At 39.1% G+C, this 16425-nt stretch overlaps 1 protein-coding gene across 1 annotated transcript in view; it reads left to right on the top strand.

The window, feature by feature from the left end:
• Positions 1-16425, top strand: part of lpp (LIM domain containing preferred translocation partner in lipoma) — a gene marked incomplete at its 3' end in the record, with an annotated part of 100105 nt that overhangs the window by 72468 nt on the left and 11212 nt on the right. Inside the window, 1 exon segment of the mRNA XM_014025994.1 lies at positions 6686-6855. Coding sequence (XP_013881448.1) covers positions 6686-6855 — 170 coding nt within the window.

Genomic DNA, 16425 nt, shown 5'->3' with positions numbered 1-16425 from the left:
ACCCCACCCCGTCACCACCGCATTGGTTCAACAGGAACTATTTGAAGTTTTTATATCAAGACTCTGGTTCCACTCCCCGCGCAAAGGGGGACGCAGGGGAGCGGTGAGGCTTTTCATGATTCCTTTATGGACGGCTGAAATAGTTCGAAAGTATTTGGGATCATCTCCACGGGGGTAAATACACTGTTGCTTCAATTGCTGTCCTGTTTTATTCAACGAGTCAATTGAAGTGGTGTCTCAAAATTGAGAATGCTTATTTCCAGAGCAGTTGTGTGAAATAATTGATGTGAAGAATCAAAAAAAAAGAAAGAAGAAAACCACTCTTCACTGCTCCCTGTCATCAGGCGGCGGGGCTTTTAGAGACAACACTAAAAAGCTTTACGTCTTTCTCCTCTTTCTCCTTTTTTTACACTTTGGTGGAGTGATGTTCAGAGCACCTTCTGAAAGACTGTACAGGAGCAAAACCAGACGGGTTAAATGTAAGAAACACGTTTAACTGTTTTGACTCACACGGGATAACTGGAGCCTGAAAACATCAGATGAGTTCAGGAGTGACCCCAAGCCTCACCGTTCAGCAGCAACGTTACAGGATAGGTTTTATTTTGTTCTGGTAAATATTCTCTGCAGAGTTTGAGACCTCACAAGTAAATACCCTCAATCCAGCRGATCCAAACTTGGTAAAACTTGCCTTTCATGATCACTCATCTGGAGCTGAACAGTCGACGTGTYGTCACGTTTTCAGTGCTAGTTTTCGCACGCACCTTTCAAACACACTGATCTCTGGGAAACTCCTCCCCACTACAGTACACGTCACTCAATCACTCAATCAGTCATGGTCAATATAAAAGGGGCTTTTTTGACTAAACATCTTCAACAGTGTAACACGGTGYCTRAGTGGGTAGAGCTGTTGCCTCTCAGAGAGAAGATTGCCGGATTGAATCCCGGAGTTTGCATGTTCTCTCTGTGCATGCATGGGCTTTCTCCAGGTACTCTGGTTTCCCCCCACAGACACTAAAACATAACCGTTCAGCTAACTGGTAACTCTCAGTTGTCCCTATGGGTGAGGGTGTATGGTGGTTTGTCTCTATCYCCCCTTTTCCACTAGTGCCTCTGCAGCACAGTTTGACTTGGCTCTCCACAGGTCCAAGGCTTTTCCTTTAGCAAGGATTCATGGAACCAGCCCCCTTTTCAGAACTTACTTCGCTGTGGTTCCAAGTGTATAATGCTGGCCTGAAAACAAGCATGGTGGCCCTCAAAGCACCAGTTCTAAATACCTTCAATGTTTCATGTTTAACTTTGGCTAAAGATGAAGCATCATGTTCCTCATCTCATTGCTACAGCTGAGCATCACTAACAAACAATAACTGAGCTCTACCTGGTATTTCCTGCATAGAAACAYTGTTTAACACGTCCTCTTATAAACACTGGAAAGTACTATGTGTACGACTGACTAAATGTGAAATAAATGATATAGAAATGCTATTAAAAGTTAAAGTTTTTTGACAGGGAATTCCCACTGGAAGGATGTTCTAATTTAAATTTACAAGTTGTAAGTAGGAAATCCCCACTTCCCAGTGCAACTGGGCTGCAGCAAAAAATGCAGCAAAATGTATTACACTGCCAATTTCTCTACTTCTGAACCCTGTGCAGCTCCACCTAGTGGTGGGATGCTGTCATTTCTTTGGTAAAATAATTGGCGTCGTGGGAGATGTAGTTTATGGTCAAAGCTTTAAAGCAGCTTATTTTTAATTTATACATCTTCAAAGCTCTTTCGGGCCATGTAAAATGCTCCGGTGGGCCACATTTGGCACATGGGCCCAGAGTTGGTCATGTGATCTAGGGTGACAGTTTGGATCAGGGACACGTCTGGATAACTTGTAATTATATATAATAGTTTGAACRCTAAAGTTAGTTATAAATTGCTCTAAAAGTCTTGTATAAACCTACAATCCTCCTCGTTCAACCTCCCCTGAGCTCCTCTGACTTTCCCCTCTGATCTGAGTACCGTCAGTCTGATAAGTGAGACAAACTGATGCAGCCAGTGATGTCACTGAGTTAACTGGTCCTCTCAGGTTAAGACATTCATGAACCTTTAGTTCCACTTAATTTAAGATTTAGTTAAACAGATTAATATATTTGAGTCTGGATGAATAAATCGACTCTGTGTGGATTAAAGAAACAGCACAATAAATAAAATAATGGAAAACAAAAGGTTCAAATCACTCATMAAAAGCCCCACGTTAATGACATTAAAGCTCATAAGTGTTTGTAAACTTTAGTCTGCAGCTGTGTTTAGCTGTAATAACCACAGAGCTGCAATCTTTGTTAAATTTAAGATAAAAGTGCAGAAKAAGAAAGCCTGCAGCTGGAGGGCCGGCTGCAGACGGTGTCAGATCTGCTGTGTGTTTTCTGATGGTGGGCTTCGCGCAGCGTGGCATGACAAGTCTTTGTGTACACGTGCACCATACATTACACTGTGTCTGTGTTTGGATGTGCTCGTCTTCATGTGTGGCTTGTCTAACGGAAGGGTTTTTTTTATTGCTGTGATGTGTGTGTGTGTAGAGCTGCATGCATTGTATCCACAGAGGTGCACAAATAGCTCCTCGGGGTCCTCGCGATCACAGGCTGCCGAAAGAAAAAGGATTTCCGAGAGGTTTCCTGCTCGTTATTTAAAGTGGGAGCCCTGTGGGACATGTTTGGCATTCTCATCCGCTCACTGAAGATGGCCTGTGATCCAGAGCCACTAACAGGCTTGGCGGGCTCCGTCTCTTCACTAGCGCTCTCTTTCCTTTCTCTTTCCCTCTGGCTCTCTGAAGTGATTACCCTGCTTGTGATTCCACTGACACCCACATGTCCCCCAGAGACGTGCCGTCACTAGTTTGTTTAATCTGCCTCCCTGTACAGTAGGTAACGCAGCWGTAATTGAGGTGTGGATAGAGCTGCGGGAGCAGATGAAACCGATTGGAGGCTTTATGAGAACTTGTTGGCGCTCTGTTTCTCCGGGGATGACGGCGGCTTCCAGATTAATGCACAAAACGCAGCTGCGATAAGAATTTTTCGAAGTTAAATGTCAGTTCTTTGTCTTGTAATTTTCCTTTCTTCCCCTCACCCGTCAGTGAACGACGAGTCTTTTAATATCAAATCAGCATTTGAACGTTCTAATAATTCTTTCAAAACGTTGCGAGGAAAGTTGTGGAGCATCGGCCCGTTTTAAGATAATGACTTCTCTGAGATTAGAAAATTATTAACCCAGCCTSGCAGATATTCAATCTTGTCGACACGTGACGACCAACAAAAAAGCAGTTGCGCTGATACCTGAGACAGATTCCCGCTTTATACTGCGTTTGAGTTTTTGATATGAAAACAGTGAGTTGAAGTGTGAAGACGCGAGCATCAGATACTCTATCTGCCCGCGGTTAGTGTCTCGCCTCTGTTTGTAACACGCCTGAACCGCTGCGTTCAGAACATCCAGGGTGTCAATCAGCGCTCCAAATCAGCCTTCAGATGTAGCAGAAATGGAAGAGAAACGATCCATTGAACTGAATTAATTAAATATACTGTATCGAGCTTCTGTTGAGAGATGGCATCTGTCCTCAGATGTGTAAAAAATAAAACAGATATCTGTTCAGACCCTATTATTGTGAGATACCAGTAATTAAATTGACAGTTATTAATTGGGTTGAAGATAACTTGCACTAAGTCGAGGACATCTTAAACTCAATTAAAGATATCTCCAGCTCATTTAAAGATATCCAAATGCCGTGTCCCGTCGTACGCAATCAGGCTTTTTGTGGAGCAATAATATCAGTTCACTTGTGCCCCCCCCCCCRTTTTTTTTTACAAAGACTTCCTTGTTCTTCTAAAGTTTTCATTTTATCATTTAAAGCCTGACTTTTTGAACAGATGTCACTCTCGTGATGTGTACGGGTTCTTCAYTGTGCCATAATTATCGTTATAGTGTTTAATCCTTCCTTATCCAGTGTGTTTGAACTAAAAATGAAGTAGAAGAGCGTCTGAAATGCATTTAAAAGGTATGAAGTAGGATGAACAGATGGTCATTTTCTGTTGCTTCAGGACTTTGAAGAATTTAAATCATCTTAAACACTTGAGTAMCTTTAAAAATATAAATAACATCAACATGTTTTTTTGCTCCTTTCAGCTTTTTAAAGTAATAAAACTAAGCATTTTATTTATCTAAAACTAACCCAATTAATAAACTTTCACTGATCTAAGTTTATCTTCAGCCTTATTTAGTAAGTAAATCTACTTATTTAGTAGAATTGGACAGCTTGGGATAATTCTCTACAAGAAGTAAATAATGCTACATGCGACAGATTCTTGGTTAGACTACATGTTGGGGTTTCTTCCTTGAAAACCACATTTCAGTTTCAAGTTTACAATAAAGTTAAATTACTACAAGAAAGTCAAAATGTAGAAAAAAGCTCGACGTTAAAACAGTTGTTTTGGTGGTGAGTCGACACTGACTTAAAATTTTAGATCAATATCTGAAAATGGGGTTATAGTCACTGCCAAGGTTAATTAGCTGTGGTGGCCATTTTTAATCAGATTGATTCCCAAAGTTAATCAGTTCTGGATGGGAATCCGATTGTGTCATGAAAGTTTCATTCATTTCTTTCCAATGTCCAGAAGAGAGGTGTTGCTGAAAAACGGTCTGTCGACAACCAGTGARGAGCAGCTTTGGTGCAAAGACCTACAACAGTTTTTAGTCTTCTGTAAATGAACAAGTGACTAGTTTTACTTCAGAATAAATAAAAAAAATACTTTTTAAAGCACATTCTTAGCAACTTCTGCTGTGTCTAACCTCTAAAAAGTCAAGCTTTTTAGAAAAAAGCTTAAAAAAAGCTTCAGTTGTTTTGGCAGGAACATTCATTAAATGTCTGAGGCTCTTATTTTGAAGAACTGATGTGACACCAATAAAGTGTCACATCAGTGTTAGACTGGCTTAAGAAAACAAGTCAACTTCAGCTATAATAATAATAATAATAATAATGATGATGATAATAATGATAATGATGATGATAATAATAATAATAATGATGATGATGATAATAATAATAATAACAATAACATGTGGATACAATTGTTGGTACTTCTCATTTAAGAAAAGAAAAACCCACAATGATCACAGAAATAACTAGAATCTGACAAGAGTAATTATAAATAAAAATTCTATGAAAATGAACAAATGAAAGTCAGACATTGCTTTTCATCCATGCTTCAAAAAAATAAAACAACTCATGAAACAGGCCTAGACAGAAATGATGGTACTCTTAACTTAATATTTTGTTGCACAACCTGTTGAGTCAATCACTGCCATCAAATGATTCCTGTAAGTGTTAATGAGACTTCTGCAGCTCTCAGCAGGTATGTTGTTCCACTCCTCATGAACAAACTGCTCCAGTTGTCTCAGGTTGAAGGGGGTCTTTTCCAGACTTCATGTTTCAGCTCCTTCCAAAGATGCTCAACAAGATTTAGGTCAGGATCATAGAAGACCACTTCAGAATAGTCCAATGTTTCCTCTGAGTCATTCATGGGTGTTTTAGCTGTTTTGGGTCCCACGACTGAGACCAAGCTTTCTGACACTGGGCAGCACATTTCTCTCTAGAATCCTTGATAGTCTTGAGATTTCATTGTACCCTGCACAGATTCAAGACCCCCTGTGTCCACACACAAGTCTTTATCAGACTTTACTCTTGACAAATCAACTTTTGCAGTAATTTATTTCTTCTATTTCATGTTAATACATTTTCATGATTGTATTTAATCACATTGTAGGTTGTTTTTGTGTTATTGCAAATCCTCTTAAAAGTTTTCGTTATTGGACCTGTATTGTTTTGTTTGTTTGTTTGTTTGTTTGTTTGTTTGTTTGTTTGTTTGTTTGTTTGTTTGTTTGTTTGTGGACTTTTTATTTGATCTGCCAAAATACACTTTGGTTTCTGTAATTCATGAGATTTTTCTTAGCTCTTTTTTGGTCAAAGACCTTTTTTTCCACATGGCACTGATARTTTATGTCACTGATTTCCCAAACTATTTCTGCCAGACCCCTTTTTGGTTTATAAGAAAATCCCACTCCCTCACGTCTCCAACCCCTGTTCCCACACTTCCAACCAGACACACAGATGTTTTGTTTTCAAACTCCGTTGAATTTTATTTTATACTTTACCCTTTTTTGCACAATTGAACCAATAAAAGTAAACTGAAATAAATTACAAGTTGCAATAAAAACTACAGCTTATTTTAATTAAACAAACCACTTCGTAGTGTCACTCTTTTTAACTGTCTTATTATTCTGACAATATTCAACATCTATCTATAAATAAAAGAAACATGAACAACTCCCTGAGAGAAAAAGAAACTTAAAGGTCTGTTGAGCAAAATTGGCTCCATTAATTCTCTATTCTTTGCATTTATGTAGTTATAAACCTGTTCATTATGCTTGCAATGACCAATCATTTAACTTTTAGTTATGAAGATGCATTTATGACTCTATTTTTTCACCTGATTGAGCACTTTTCTGTCAATAACAAACGAGATCGAGATCACCTCCAATGTTTTCAGAAATGTGAGGTGACCGCTGCTTCACAGAGAAATAGCTTCTGACTTGAAATACTTGCGTGGATGCAGACTAAATGTGTGCTCAGCTTCTCTTCTGTTCCCCTGTCAGGACGCTGTGCCAGCTGTGGGGAGAATGTGGTTGGTGAAGGCACCGGCTGCACCGCCATGGACCAGGTCTTCCATGTGGACTGCTTTGTCTGCATGACCTGCAGCACCAAGCTGCGTGGCAAGCCCTTCTATGCCATGGAGAAGAAGGCCTACTGTGAGCCTTGCTATATCGTAAGCAACCTTTTCCCTTCCTCACTTCACCGAGACACTCTCTGCTCTGAGATCTTAGTAAAATGTCTGCTACCATAAATGCTTAAATTAAAATAGGACTGCATCTCAAAACTCTATACTACTGTTCTTAATTTCAGTCTGTCCCTCGCTTATGTTSTTCTTCTTGTACCACTGGAGTGCATTATCACAGCAGTTTATACTAGCTGCTCATACATCCACTTATCAGTAGTCAGGTCCTGAAGGTAACAGGTTCAAACACCTCCCGAGGGGATCCCAAGGTGTTCCTAGGCCCAATAGGACATTAAATCCCTTCATAGCGAGTTCTGGATCMGTTCTGAGGTCTCTTCACAGAGGGATGTGTTTGGAACCCTTCCAGAGGTAGGTAGGTACCCAGGAGGCATCCTAATCAGATARTTGACTCTACTCTGAGCTCCCCCCGGATGACGGAGCTCTTCACTTTGTTTCTAAAACTGAGCTCAGCCACTCTTTGGGAGAAGCCCAAAGAGTGGCGGAATAAGAAACAAAGCACTTTGCAAAYCAATCCAATAATTTCCAACAATCCAAACTAAAGTAAATGGTAAATGGACTGTACTTATATAGCTCTTTTCTATCCATGCAGGACACTCAAAGCTCTTCACACTACAATCTGTGTCCTCATTTACACATTCACACAGCACTCTACTAGGTCTCCTACAAAGCTAACATGTACAATCATATATGGAGACTAATCAGTGCCAATCACATTCATACGCTGATGGAACACACATATTGTGCCCAAGAACACAACAACTGAGACAGCTGGACGGGGGATCGATTCCAAGACGACTCCCCTAACCACTCTGCCACAGCCGCCCCCTAGTCCAGTTTTATGTTTGCTTGTTGCTGCATTAGCTTGTAAATCAGGGCTCAGTTTCACAGCAAAACAACAAACAAACATGTTCCTAACCAAAGGCCAATTTTAGTGATTCATATAGAAATATATGGCACGGTGGCTCAGTTGGTAGAGCTGATGCCTCCCTGCAAGAAGGTCGCCGGATCAAATCCCGGTCCGGGGACCTTTCTGGGTAGAGTTTGCATGTTCTCTCCATGCATGCGTGGGTTCTCTCCGGGTACTCCGGCTTCCTCCCACAGACCAAAAACATGACTGTTAGGTTAATTGATAACTCTAAATTGTCCGTAGGTGTGAGTGAGAGAGTGAATGGTTGTCTGTCTCTCTGTGTCCCTGTGATGGACCTGCAAATTGTCCAGGGTGTACCCCGCCCCTCACACTGTGACTGCTGGATATGGACACCAGTGACCCCCGTGACCCTAGAAAAGGAATAAACGGGCATAGATGATGGATGGATGGATGGATGGATGGATGGATGGATGGATGGATGGATGGATGGATATAGAGATATGAACAATAGCCCGTCTAGATATACAACATTTAGAAGAAGCATAACTTAAATGGTTAAAGGAAAACAAAGGCCAATCATTCCTTGTAGGAATGCACATCGTCCACTCACTTTCATGCCTGAATAAAATCTTCTGTGTAGAAACAATGAGGTGTAGCCATTTCGGTTAAATCTTAAGCGCAAAACCACAGAATACTGTCTCCAGACTAAAGGACCCAGCATGTTTGATCAGCAGCCAACCAGATGATGCTTGGTCACATGGTGGCAGGAGGGTCCTTTTCACACACATCTTATATAGTCCAGCAAGGCACARGGCTCAGACGTGGGGGCAACACGAGGCTGAGAACAAAATGATGAGACTTTCGTCACACAGCTACGTCAATGAGAGCAGATTGATTTATTTACCTTTATTTTACCAGTCAAATCCAACTGAGATCGAAGATCTCTTGCAAAGGAGGTCTGTACTGGAAGGCAACCTAAACTGCATGTTTTGGGTCTGATCTTTTCTGTTATTTGTTCTCTGCAAGAAGTCTGCAGTACTGTATTTATATCCAGTTTATTGAGCACATTAAGATGAACTGAGACTCCTCCTGTCACAGGTTAGCAGACTGGGTTGAACAGGAAAGTCAAAGTAGGACCTTATCTGGCCTGAGGTCCTTTTGTTTGACACGTGCTCAAGAAGAGTAATGTGTTAAACCAAATGAACGTGGAAAGATTCTCTGGAAAGAGAAAATAAAAGAGTAATTAATGCTAATTATGTTTGATTTAGAATGTGGGTTAAAGCATCCTGATGACTAAGCAGCTCAAAATAAGTCCTAATATACAGAAAATCTGCTCTGGAAAACTTGAAAAACAAAATAATTAGATGATGCTCTTTCCTCTGAAAGCACATCCAAACACATTTGTGCCGTTTTCTTTGCATCTCTTGCAGGAAATGGTTTGATGTGCACTTCAGCAGTGAAAGTCCTGACCCTGAGCTTCATGACGTGTAAACCCGAGGCAGGCCAACTCTTAAATCATCTCTCTTCAGGGGCACTCACTCTGATTGTAGTTGTCTTGTCTGGAAGTTCTCCAACTCTGATCCACGCACTAAAGAGGAATGGGATAATTTAGGAACTTTATTTATGCATTTCATCAGCATAAATGTTCTTCTGGCACTAGATCAAAAGGATGGGGGGGAAATCTGAATTTCTTAATGAAAGTAATTTCTTCTTTTATTCTCATCCTGAGGGTCATACGCCTCTGTGCGATTAGAGAATGAACGTAAGAATTGAGCCTCTGAGGAGAGTCGTCCCAGAGGGGAGGAGGAGGAAAACTTCTTCAAGTCAGTCCAGGAATCTCTGAAGTCGAACAAACAGGAATCAGAAGCTACAAAATCGATTCTGAGTGTAGATTAGTGACAACTTGTTTCAAAATCAGCCTTTGTTTTGGCGGCAATCCAGTTAAAAATAGTCGCCACAGTGAAATAACATTATGTAAAGTAATAATGTTTATCATTTTGTTGACTTTATTCAGATAAAATAGATACAAAGTTGAAAATCRCTCCAACACAAACTCTGTGTGACATCTCATGAGATGTAACATTGTAATAAACATTTGACCAAAACGACAACGCCATCGTTCCAAGTTGAGTTTAGTCTAAAACCCATGACGTAAAAGACAGTGGGTGATGTGTGTTTCTCTAAGGAATCTTAGATCTTTAATTTTAGCAGATTGATTCGATATTTTCAGAGGAAACACAAACTCTACTGCAGCATGTTTTTATTTTTTGCTCTTGTGTCRAATTACCACTTAGCTACAGGGAGTTAGTTTAGCTCAGCATGAAGATTGGGAGCAAACGGTAACGGCTAGCCTAGTTCTCAAAATAAAACCAAATAATACAAATCAAATCCATAAATGCTCACCTTTAGAGTTTTATAATAAAATAGTTTTAATAAAGTTTTAAAATAAGGAAAAGCAGTTCATTGGGTCATGCCTCCACTCTGTAATACAAAGTTTCAYTAGGCTGCTTTCTGTTCAGGRCTCCCTCGCAAAAGAGATCTGTCATCTCAATGGGATTTGTCTGATTAAATAAAGGTTAATACATAAAATTAATTCAGCCYAAGATAAATACAGGACGAGTCAAAAGTCTCAGGACACCTTTTTACTTCAGAAAGAAGAGTGACAATGACATATCTCTGAATACCCCCAACAGATAAATGAGCAGGACATGTCTTTGGAAATCTTGCTCTTGATCCAATATGGCCGCTTTCAAGATGGCGGCCATGTTCTGGACATAGCCTAAAACATAGGCCACCTCAACCGGTGTTTTCTGGAGTATTCAGACACGTCGTTTTCCCTTTTATAAATGATGATAAATAAAAATGTGTCCTGATACTTTCCCTGTATTTCTCAGATCCTAAATAAAATAGTTCTTACGGCTTCATCAAGAAAGTTTTGTGTAGAGCTCAGTAAAGCCTCCACTCTGCTCTATCTTTGAGTGATGTTTTTTATGAAGACCATTCATTTTCTCTTTAAATCTTAAACAAACTTCTAAGTGTGAAACCTCTGCAGTCATAACATGCAAACATTAGCCAACGGCCTGTGTGTCCGTTTCCTCCAAATGACTAAATCATTCTTCGATGAAACGTTGTGTAGCTGTTATCTTGAGACACGGAAACTCGGCTTGTAGTTCTGTTTTTGCTCCTTCGTCTTCCCTGCACGCTGTGTGTGAAATAGATTTTTCCAACAGCCCCTGGCAGCTGGTTACAGTTGATGCAGAATGTCTTACAGGTAAAACAGGAGCCTGAGGACACTCACTGTCTGCAGAATCTGTGTAATAATATGCAAACACCATTAATCCCTTTGCCAGGAATTGCAGGAATACATTTTGCACGCTGATTGCCATCCAACAAAGTATTCTGCCATGTATCAAAGTAGGCGATCAGCAGGGCGCTTATCTGAGCCGCCACTTTACATATTCTGGGGAACAATGGTGACATTTGAACAGAGAAGATGCATCTCTTCCGTAGTCTGATTTGCCTCATTCAACTGTTTGCCTAGATATTATTGATTCCTTTTAGTAATGTGCAGGAACTCTCCCATGCCTGTTATCATTGCTGCAGTACTTCCTGATTTTATAACCTGCTATCTTTCAACCAACCAACCGCAGTCACACTGCTGGCCCACAAACTGCCTCCCCCTTTGTGCACGGCCTGCCTCCACAGACGACGTATCAGTGCCTATTTGAATGCACAGTGATGCTGATAAACCTTACAGCCGTTCAATTAATGGTTCATTTTGCATGAAGTGATTCACAATTGTTTTATTTGCGAGAGCCACATCAGAGTTTTGTTTTGGTTGTTTTATCTTTTGTCTGACGTGCAACCGCCTGAGGTTTCCCCGTGCTTTTCTCGTACGGTCTTTGTACGAAGACCAGATTCAGAAGCACCAGTATGTGGAGACTCCACCCAGCAAGACGTCCATCACTGAGAGACAGCTTTCAAATTTACTGAAGGGTTTTCCAAGAAAGCTCTTGTGAAATGGTTTCCAATCGATTGAAATTATGCTGGCTAAAAGAAATAAATCACATCTGGGAGAGAACTGGATAAAAAGTAGAGGAAGTCAGTGGTACAAGAAGCTATAATCTAAATGTTTCTGTTTTGTTATAAGTGTGGTAATCTTAGAGAAGTCGGACTCAGTTACACAGGAGCCCAAATTAAAATAAATTTTGAATATTATTTATTGAAAAACTAATTTTGGTTTATCACATGTAGTATGTCAAATTGTCAATGTTGAAATATAACCCTGACACCTTACCTGAGGCATCTTATGTAGAAAATTGGACCCAAAAAATGCATATTGATCTGCCTGCCTTTGGGTTGGTTGGTTGGTTGGTTTGGTTGGTTGGTTGGTTTTGTTAGTTGACTGGTTTAGTTCAATTTGTTTGGTGGGCAGTTTTGATAGGGTTGGTCGGTTGGTTTAGTTTGATTAGGTTTGGTTTGTAGGCAGATTTGTGTGTTTGGTTAAATTTGTTTAGATAGACTTGTTTAGATAGACTGGGTTGGTTGGATTGATTTGGTTGTTTTTGTGCTGCTGTCCATGGGAACAATTGTACTATGAAAACATTACTATACATTTAATCGTAAGAGAGACATTTTATTATTTTTATTTTTGTGCCCTGCTCTCTGTCATCAACTTTTCTTTTGTTACTTGGTGATACATTATACCACATTCAATCAAATCAGCTAAAAAAAGATCCCTTATTCTAAATTCAGACACTCAGCCACTAGCATTCTTCTTTTACAAAGAAGAGAATACAGCAGGAAAAATCCCAAAATGATTATTTAGGCTTTTTGTTTCTCTGACGTTCATTAGCTTTAGCCAAATACCTGACATTTTTACTTGTTCATCAGCTTGAATTTGATGGCTCTCATTCGGATGGGCTTTGTGGCTATTTTCWTGCCAAAATGAAAGATTACTGAAATATTCAGGCTGAATGTTCTTGCGTCCAAGGACTGATTTCCTTGTGAAGCCTGCACTAAATATGATCAGTTTGTTGAGCAAATTGAAAAGCAATAGAGAGATTGCTCACAGGTTAGTTTTAATGCAACTTAATATAGTACATTAAATTTAATATTACGATTATTGACATTTTTGTATCTTGGTGTGTATATTATTTTCCTTGTTCTTGTTAACTTATGTTCTGTATAGCACCACAAGTAGTCTCTTGGTATGAAATTTATAAATAAATCAATTTATTAAAATTTGCTGCATAAATGCATAAATAAATTTGCTGTTCCCGCATTAAAATATAATTTTTTACTCTGAATAAAATTGTAAGAAGGGGTCATATCAGGCCCTCAGTTCTTGAGTTGGACAAGATTATTAGTGTTCAAAAACAGGAGGCTTTCTCAGTGAATGATTGCCTCATGGATGGAAAGCAAAATGTCTTCAACTTCAAAATAAAAGACCAGTTTTGTTTTTAACTTTTCAGTATACATTTTTTATAGTGACCTCACCATCAGATTACTGGTGCAGACACTAGTATCTTAAATAAATTAATAAAAGCTATGAAAATAGAGAAAATTGTCAGAACAATATTTTACTTTTCATGTTTTTCCAGTTCAGCGTCATCACATTAAACATCAAGGATGAGAAAAAACACAGTAAACAAAGATACATTTTTCATCTATTATAATAGCAAAATCTTTAGAAAAATGTTAATTTTGTAACCACCTTTCCTCTGCATGAAGATTATTTTATTTTGGGAGCAAAAAAGGGGGGAAGTAGTCAGAATTAACACATTCACTGAAAAGAACTTTGTGTCCATTTTATTTTGTGAAAAACCAAGATGTCACTGCCTCTGGTTCAGAATTAATAACATCAAATTGTTGCTTTTTGTGTAGAAAATAGTAATTACGATAATAAAAGTGCGACTTGTCCTGAGTTGGCCTTTCACAATAATAAACARCTCCTGCTGTTTCCGCAGTAACAACAGGTGTCTTCAAACACATCASGGCTAAAGTCTCTGCACTCAGATTTTATGTCATTTTGCACAGAGAAGCAGATTTTACTGAAAAACAGCTCAATTTGAAGTAATTATGTTCCAGTTCTRGTTACATTTTAAGGTTCCAGCTGAAAAAATGCTGTCAGTCAGCAGCATTTTGAATTGAAAGCTGCTGTTTAAAAAGTGCAGTCGTGGAAATGAGGAGTCATTTTCCTTCTGGCTTCACTTTAGGAAACGTGCCTCTGACATGAGAGCACATTAGTTACCAGAGCTGAGAGGAGCTGGGACTCGTCACATATCTGATAAGTCCGGCACTCTTTGAAGAGCTGCAGCGGCGGGATTCGGTGTCGCCGAGGTTAATTGCTCAGGCAGGTTACCATGCCGACTGTTCTTAAGTCCATTCAGTGGTAACGGCGTACGTCTTCTTACCACAGCAGATCCTACATGGCCACGGCACTGCCACTGCCAAGTTGTGCCCAAGATGATTTATTTTCTGCAGCTCTTTACTTCACACTCATTCATTCTGTTTAACACCACCAGATGGTTGATCAAATGTGGCAGAATTCAAACTCCATTTGTTTTTTCCTCCCAGTGCTCAATTAAAAGTCGATTTTTTTAACGTACAGTGAGTTTAAACGTAACGAGGTTGATGTACTTAAACACAAGGTCACAGCAAGAACAGAGCTTCACATTCAAACAGCAGTAATAATAAAGAGATAAGAATTCACCAAAACACAAAAAAACATCTTTTTCTGCCAATTTTGACATTATTTTAAAGACTGCAGAGGTCAAGAACAGCAGCTTTTTTTAAATGTGATAATGCTCATTATCTCCTGTTACATTATGGTTCTGAGGTTTAAAATATTTTTTTTCTCTTTGGCTGGTGTAGATAGGAAAAACAGAATAAAGTTTTACTCACAATTCTGCTTAAATATCTTAAAGTCCACATGTCCCCACTGTTCGTTTGTTTCCCTTTAAAAGCATAGGTATCTGATTTATTCTTTTTGTTTGATTCCTTTGCTTCATGTTAGAGCAGGGCTATTCAACTGGRYGCCCGCGGGCCACATCCGGCCTGCAAGTGACCAAAGTGTGGCCCACCAATTGGTTCATTCATCTCTCAAGCCCAAACCRACAGTTTTCTACTTCAATTACTATAAGTTCTTTTAGTTAAACATAGACATGTTTGGTATCTACAGAAACATCAGAGACTTGGCTACAAGCTGGTAAAAACCATTTCAATTAATATACAAGACAGTTAAAACTACAAGCAGTTGAAGATAAAACTATGAAAGTGAAAATAAAATTGGTTTAAAAAGTTGGCAAYACAGAGATGTCAGAATAATATTTGTGTTAAATAGGAGGCAGAATGTGTTATTTTAGTTTTTGATACTGTTTAATTATCACTACTTTTATAGGGTTCTGTATGTTGTATTCATGATTAAATGCAGCAAAATAAACTATTTCAAAGGTAACAGATCTTTGTAATACTTGGTTTATTTACATAATGACTTTATTTGCTGGATGTTCGGCCCCTGAGCTGTTGGCCTGCAGTAACTGTGGCCCCCAGAGCAGTTTAGTTAAATAGCCCTGTGTTAGAGGAGTAGGCAACAACTTCCAGAGAGATATTTCAGAACTGTCCCACCTGGAGGAGACCMCGGGGCAGACCCAGGACTTTCTTGACATTATGTTTCTTAGGAACCCCTCAGAGTCTCTCTGGATGATCTTGAGTTAAACACCAGCCAATACAACTGCTGGATATTTTTATTGAATAATAAATAAACCTACAGTTAAACCATCTAAACTTTTAACATATCAGTCATATCAGTCTTGAAATAAGTAAATAAAGTAAAATCAAATATTTAGATAGCTTGATATACCTCCAATCTATTAATGTTTATATTTTCAGTGTTGAAATGTCATGACTGATTTATTTCAGGAGACTTCATTATCTGAGCCGCCCCTGTTTCTCAGCTCTGCACACAGAGGCAGAAATAGGTTGAGTCAGACAGCAGAACTGATCTAATCTAGTACCAACCCTGGTAACTGCTGCTGCTTCGGTCTGTCTCAACCAGACAACCACATCCCTTTTATTTAAATGTGCAAAATGGAAATAAAATGAACTGTTCYTGTGTGGCTCTGTCACTAAGATACWTTTCAAATTTACTGCACCTGATTATTGTTTTTTAGAGCTTTCTTGTTTAACCAAGACAACAAATTAATGAGGAGGACAATTATGTCGGAACATTTTTGGTAGAAAAGCTGCTAAAGTGGTGATGATGACCCTGCTARGACACTAAAACCTCATCTAGAGCACAGACAAATGTATGTCAAGTTGTACATATTGTCCATAAATTGCACAGATTTGTTAAAATTCTGCATTTATACAAATATACAGAAGAAAAATCAGGGATAAAAAAAACTCTTTCAAATTATTTCAATTCTCAGACCCAGCCTGTAAGGAAATGCTAAGGTTGTTTCTCCCTCTTACTCCTACCTGCTCTCCTGCAGACACCCCACCCCKCAATACCACCCCTGCCCTGTACCACTGCAAATGCCATTATCTGAGCCCCCCGCCCCGCTCCACCCCCAGGTTTTATTATGATATGAACTTTTTTATTGAAATTGACACATTTTTATTTGTTTGTTTGTTTGTTTATTTATTTATTTATTTATTTATTTATTTAT

Source organism: Austrofundulus limnaeus, unplaced genomic scaffold, assembly GCF_001266775.1.
Source record: "Austrofundulus limnaeus strain Quisiro unplaced genomic scaffold, Austrofundulus_limnaeus-1.0 Scaffold514, whole genome shotgun sequence".
In the NCBI taxonomy this organism is placed as follows: domain Eukaryota; kingdom Metazoa; phylum Chordata; class Actinopteri; order Cyprinodontiformes; family Rivulidae; genus Austrofundulus; species Austrofundulus limnaeus.
Note: the sequence above shows the minus strand (reverse complement) of the source record. Positions and strands in the feature narration are given on the sequence as shown.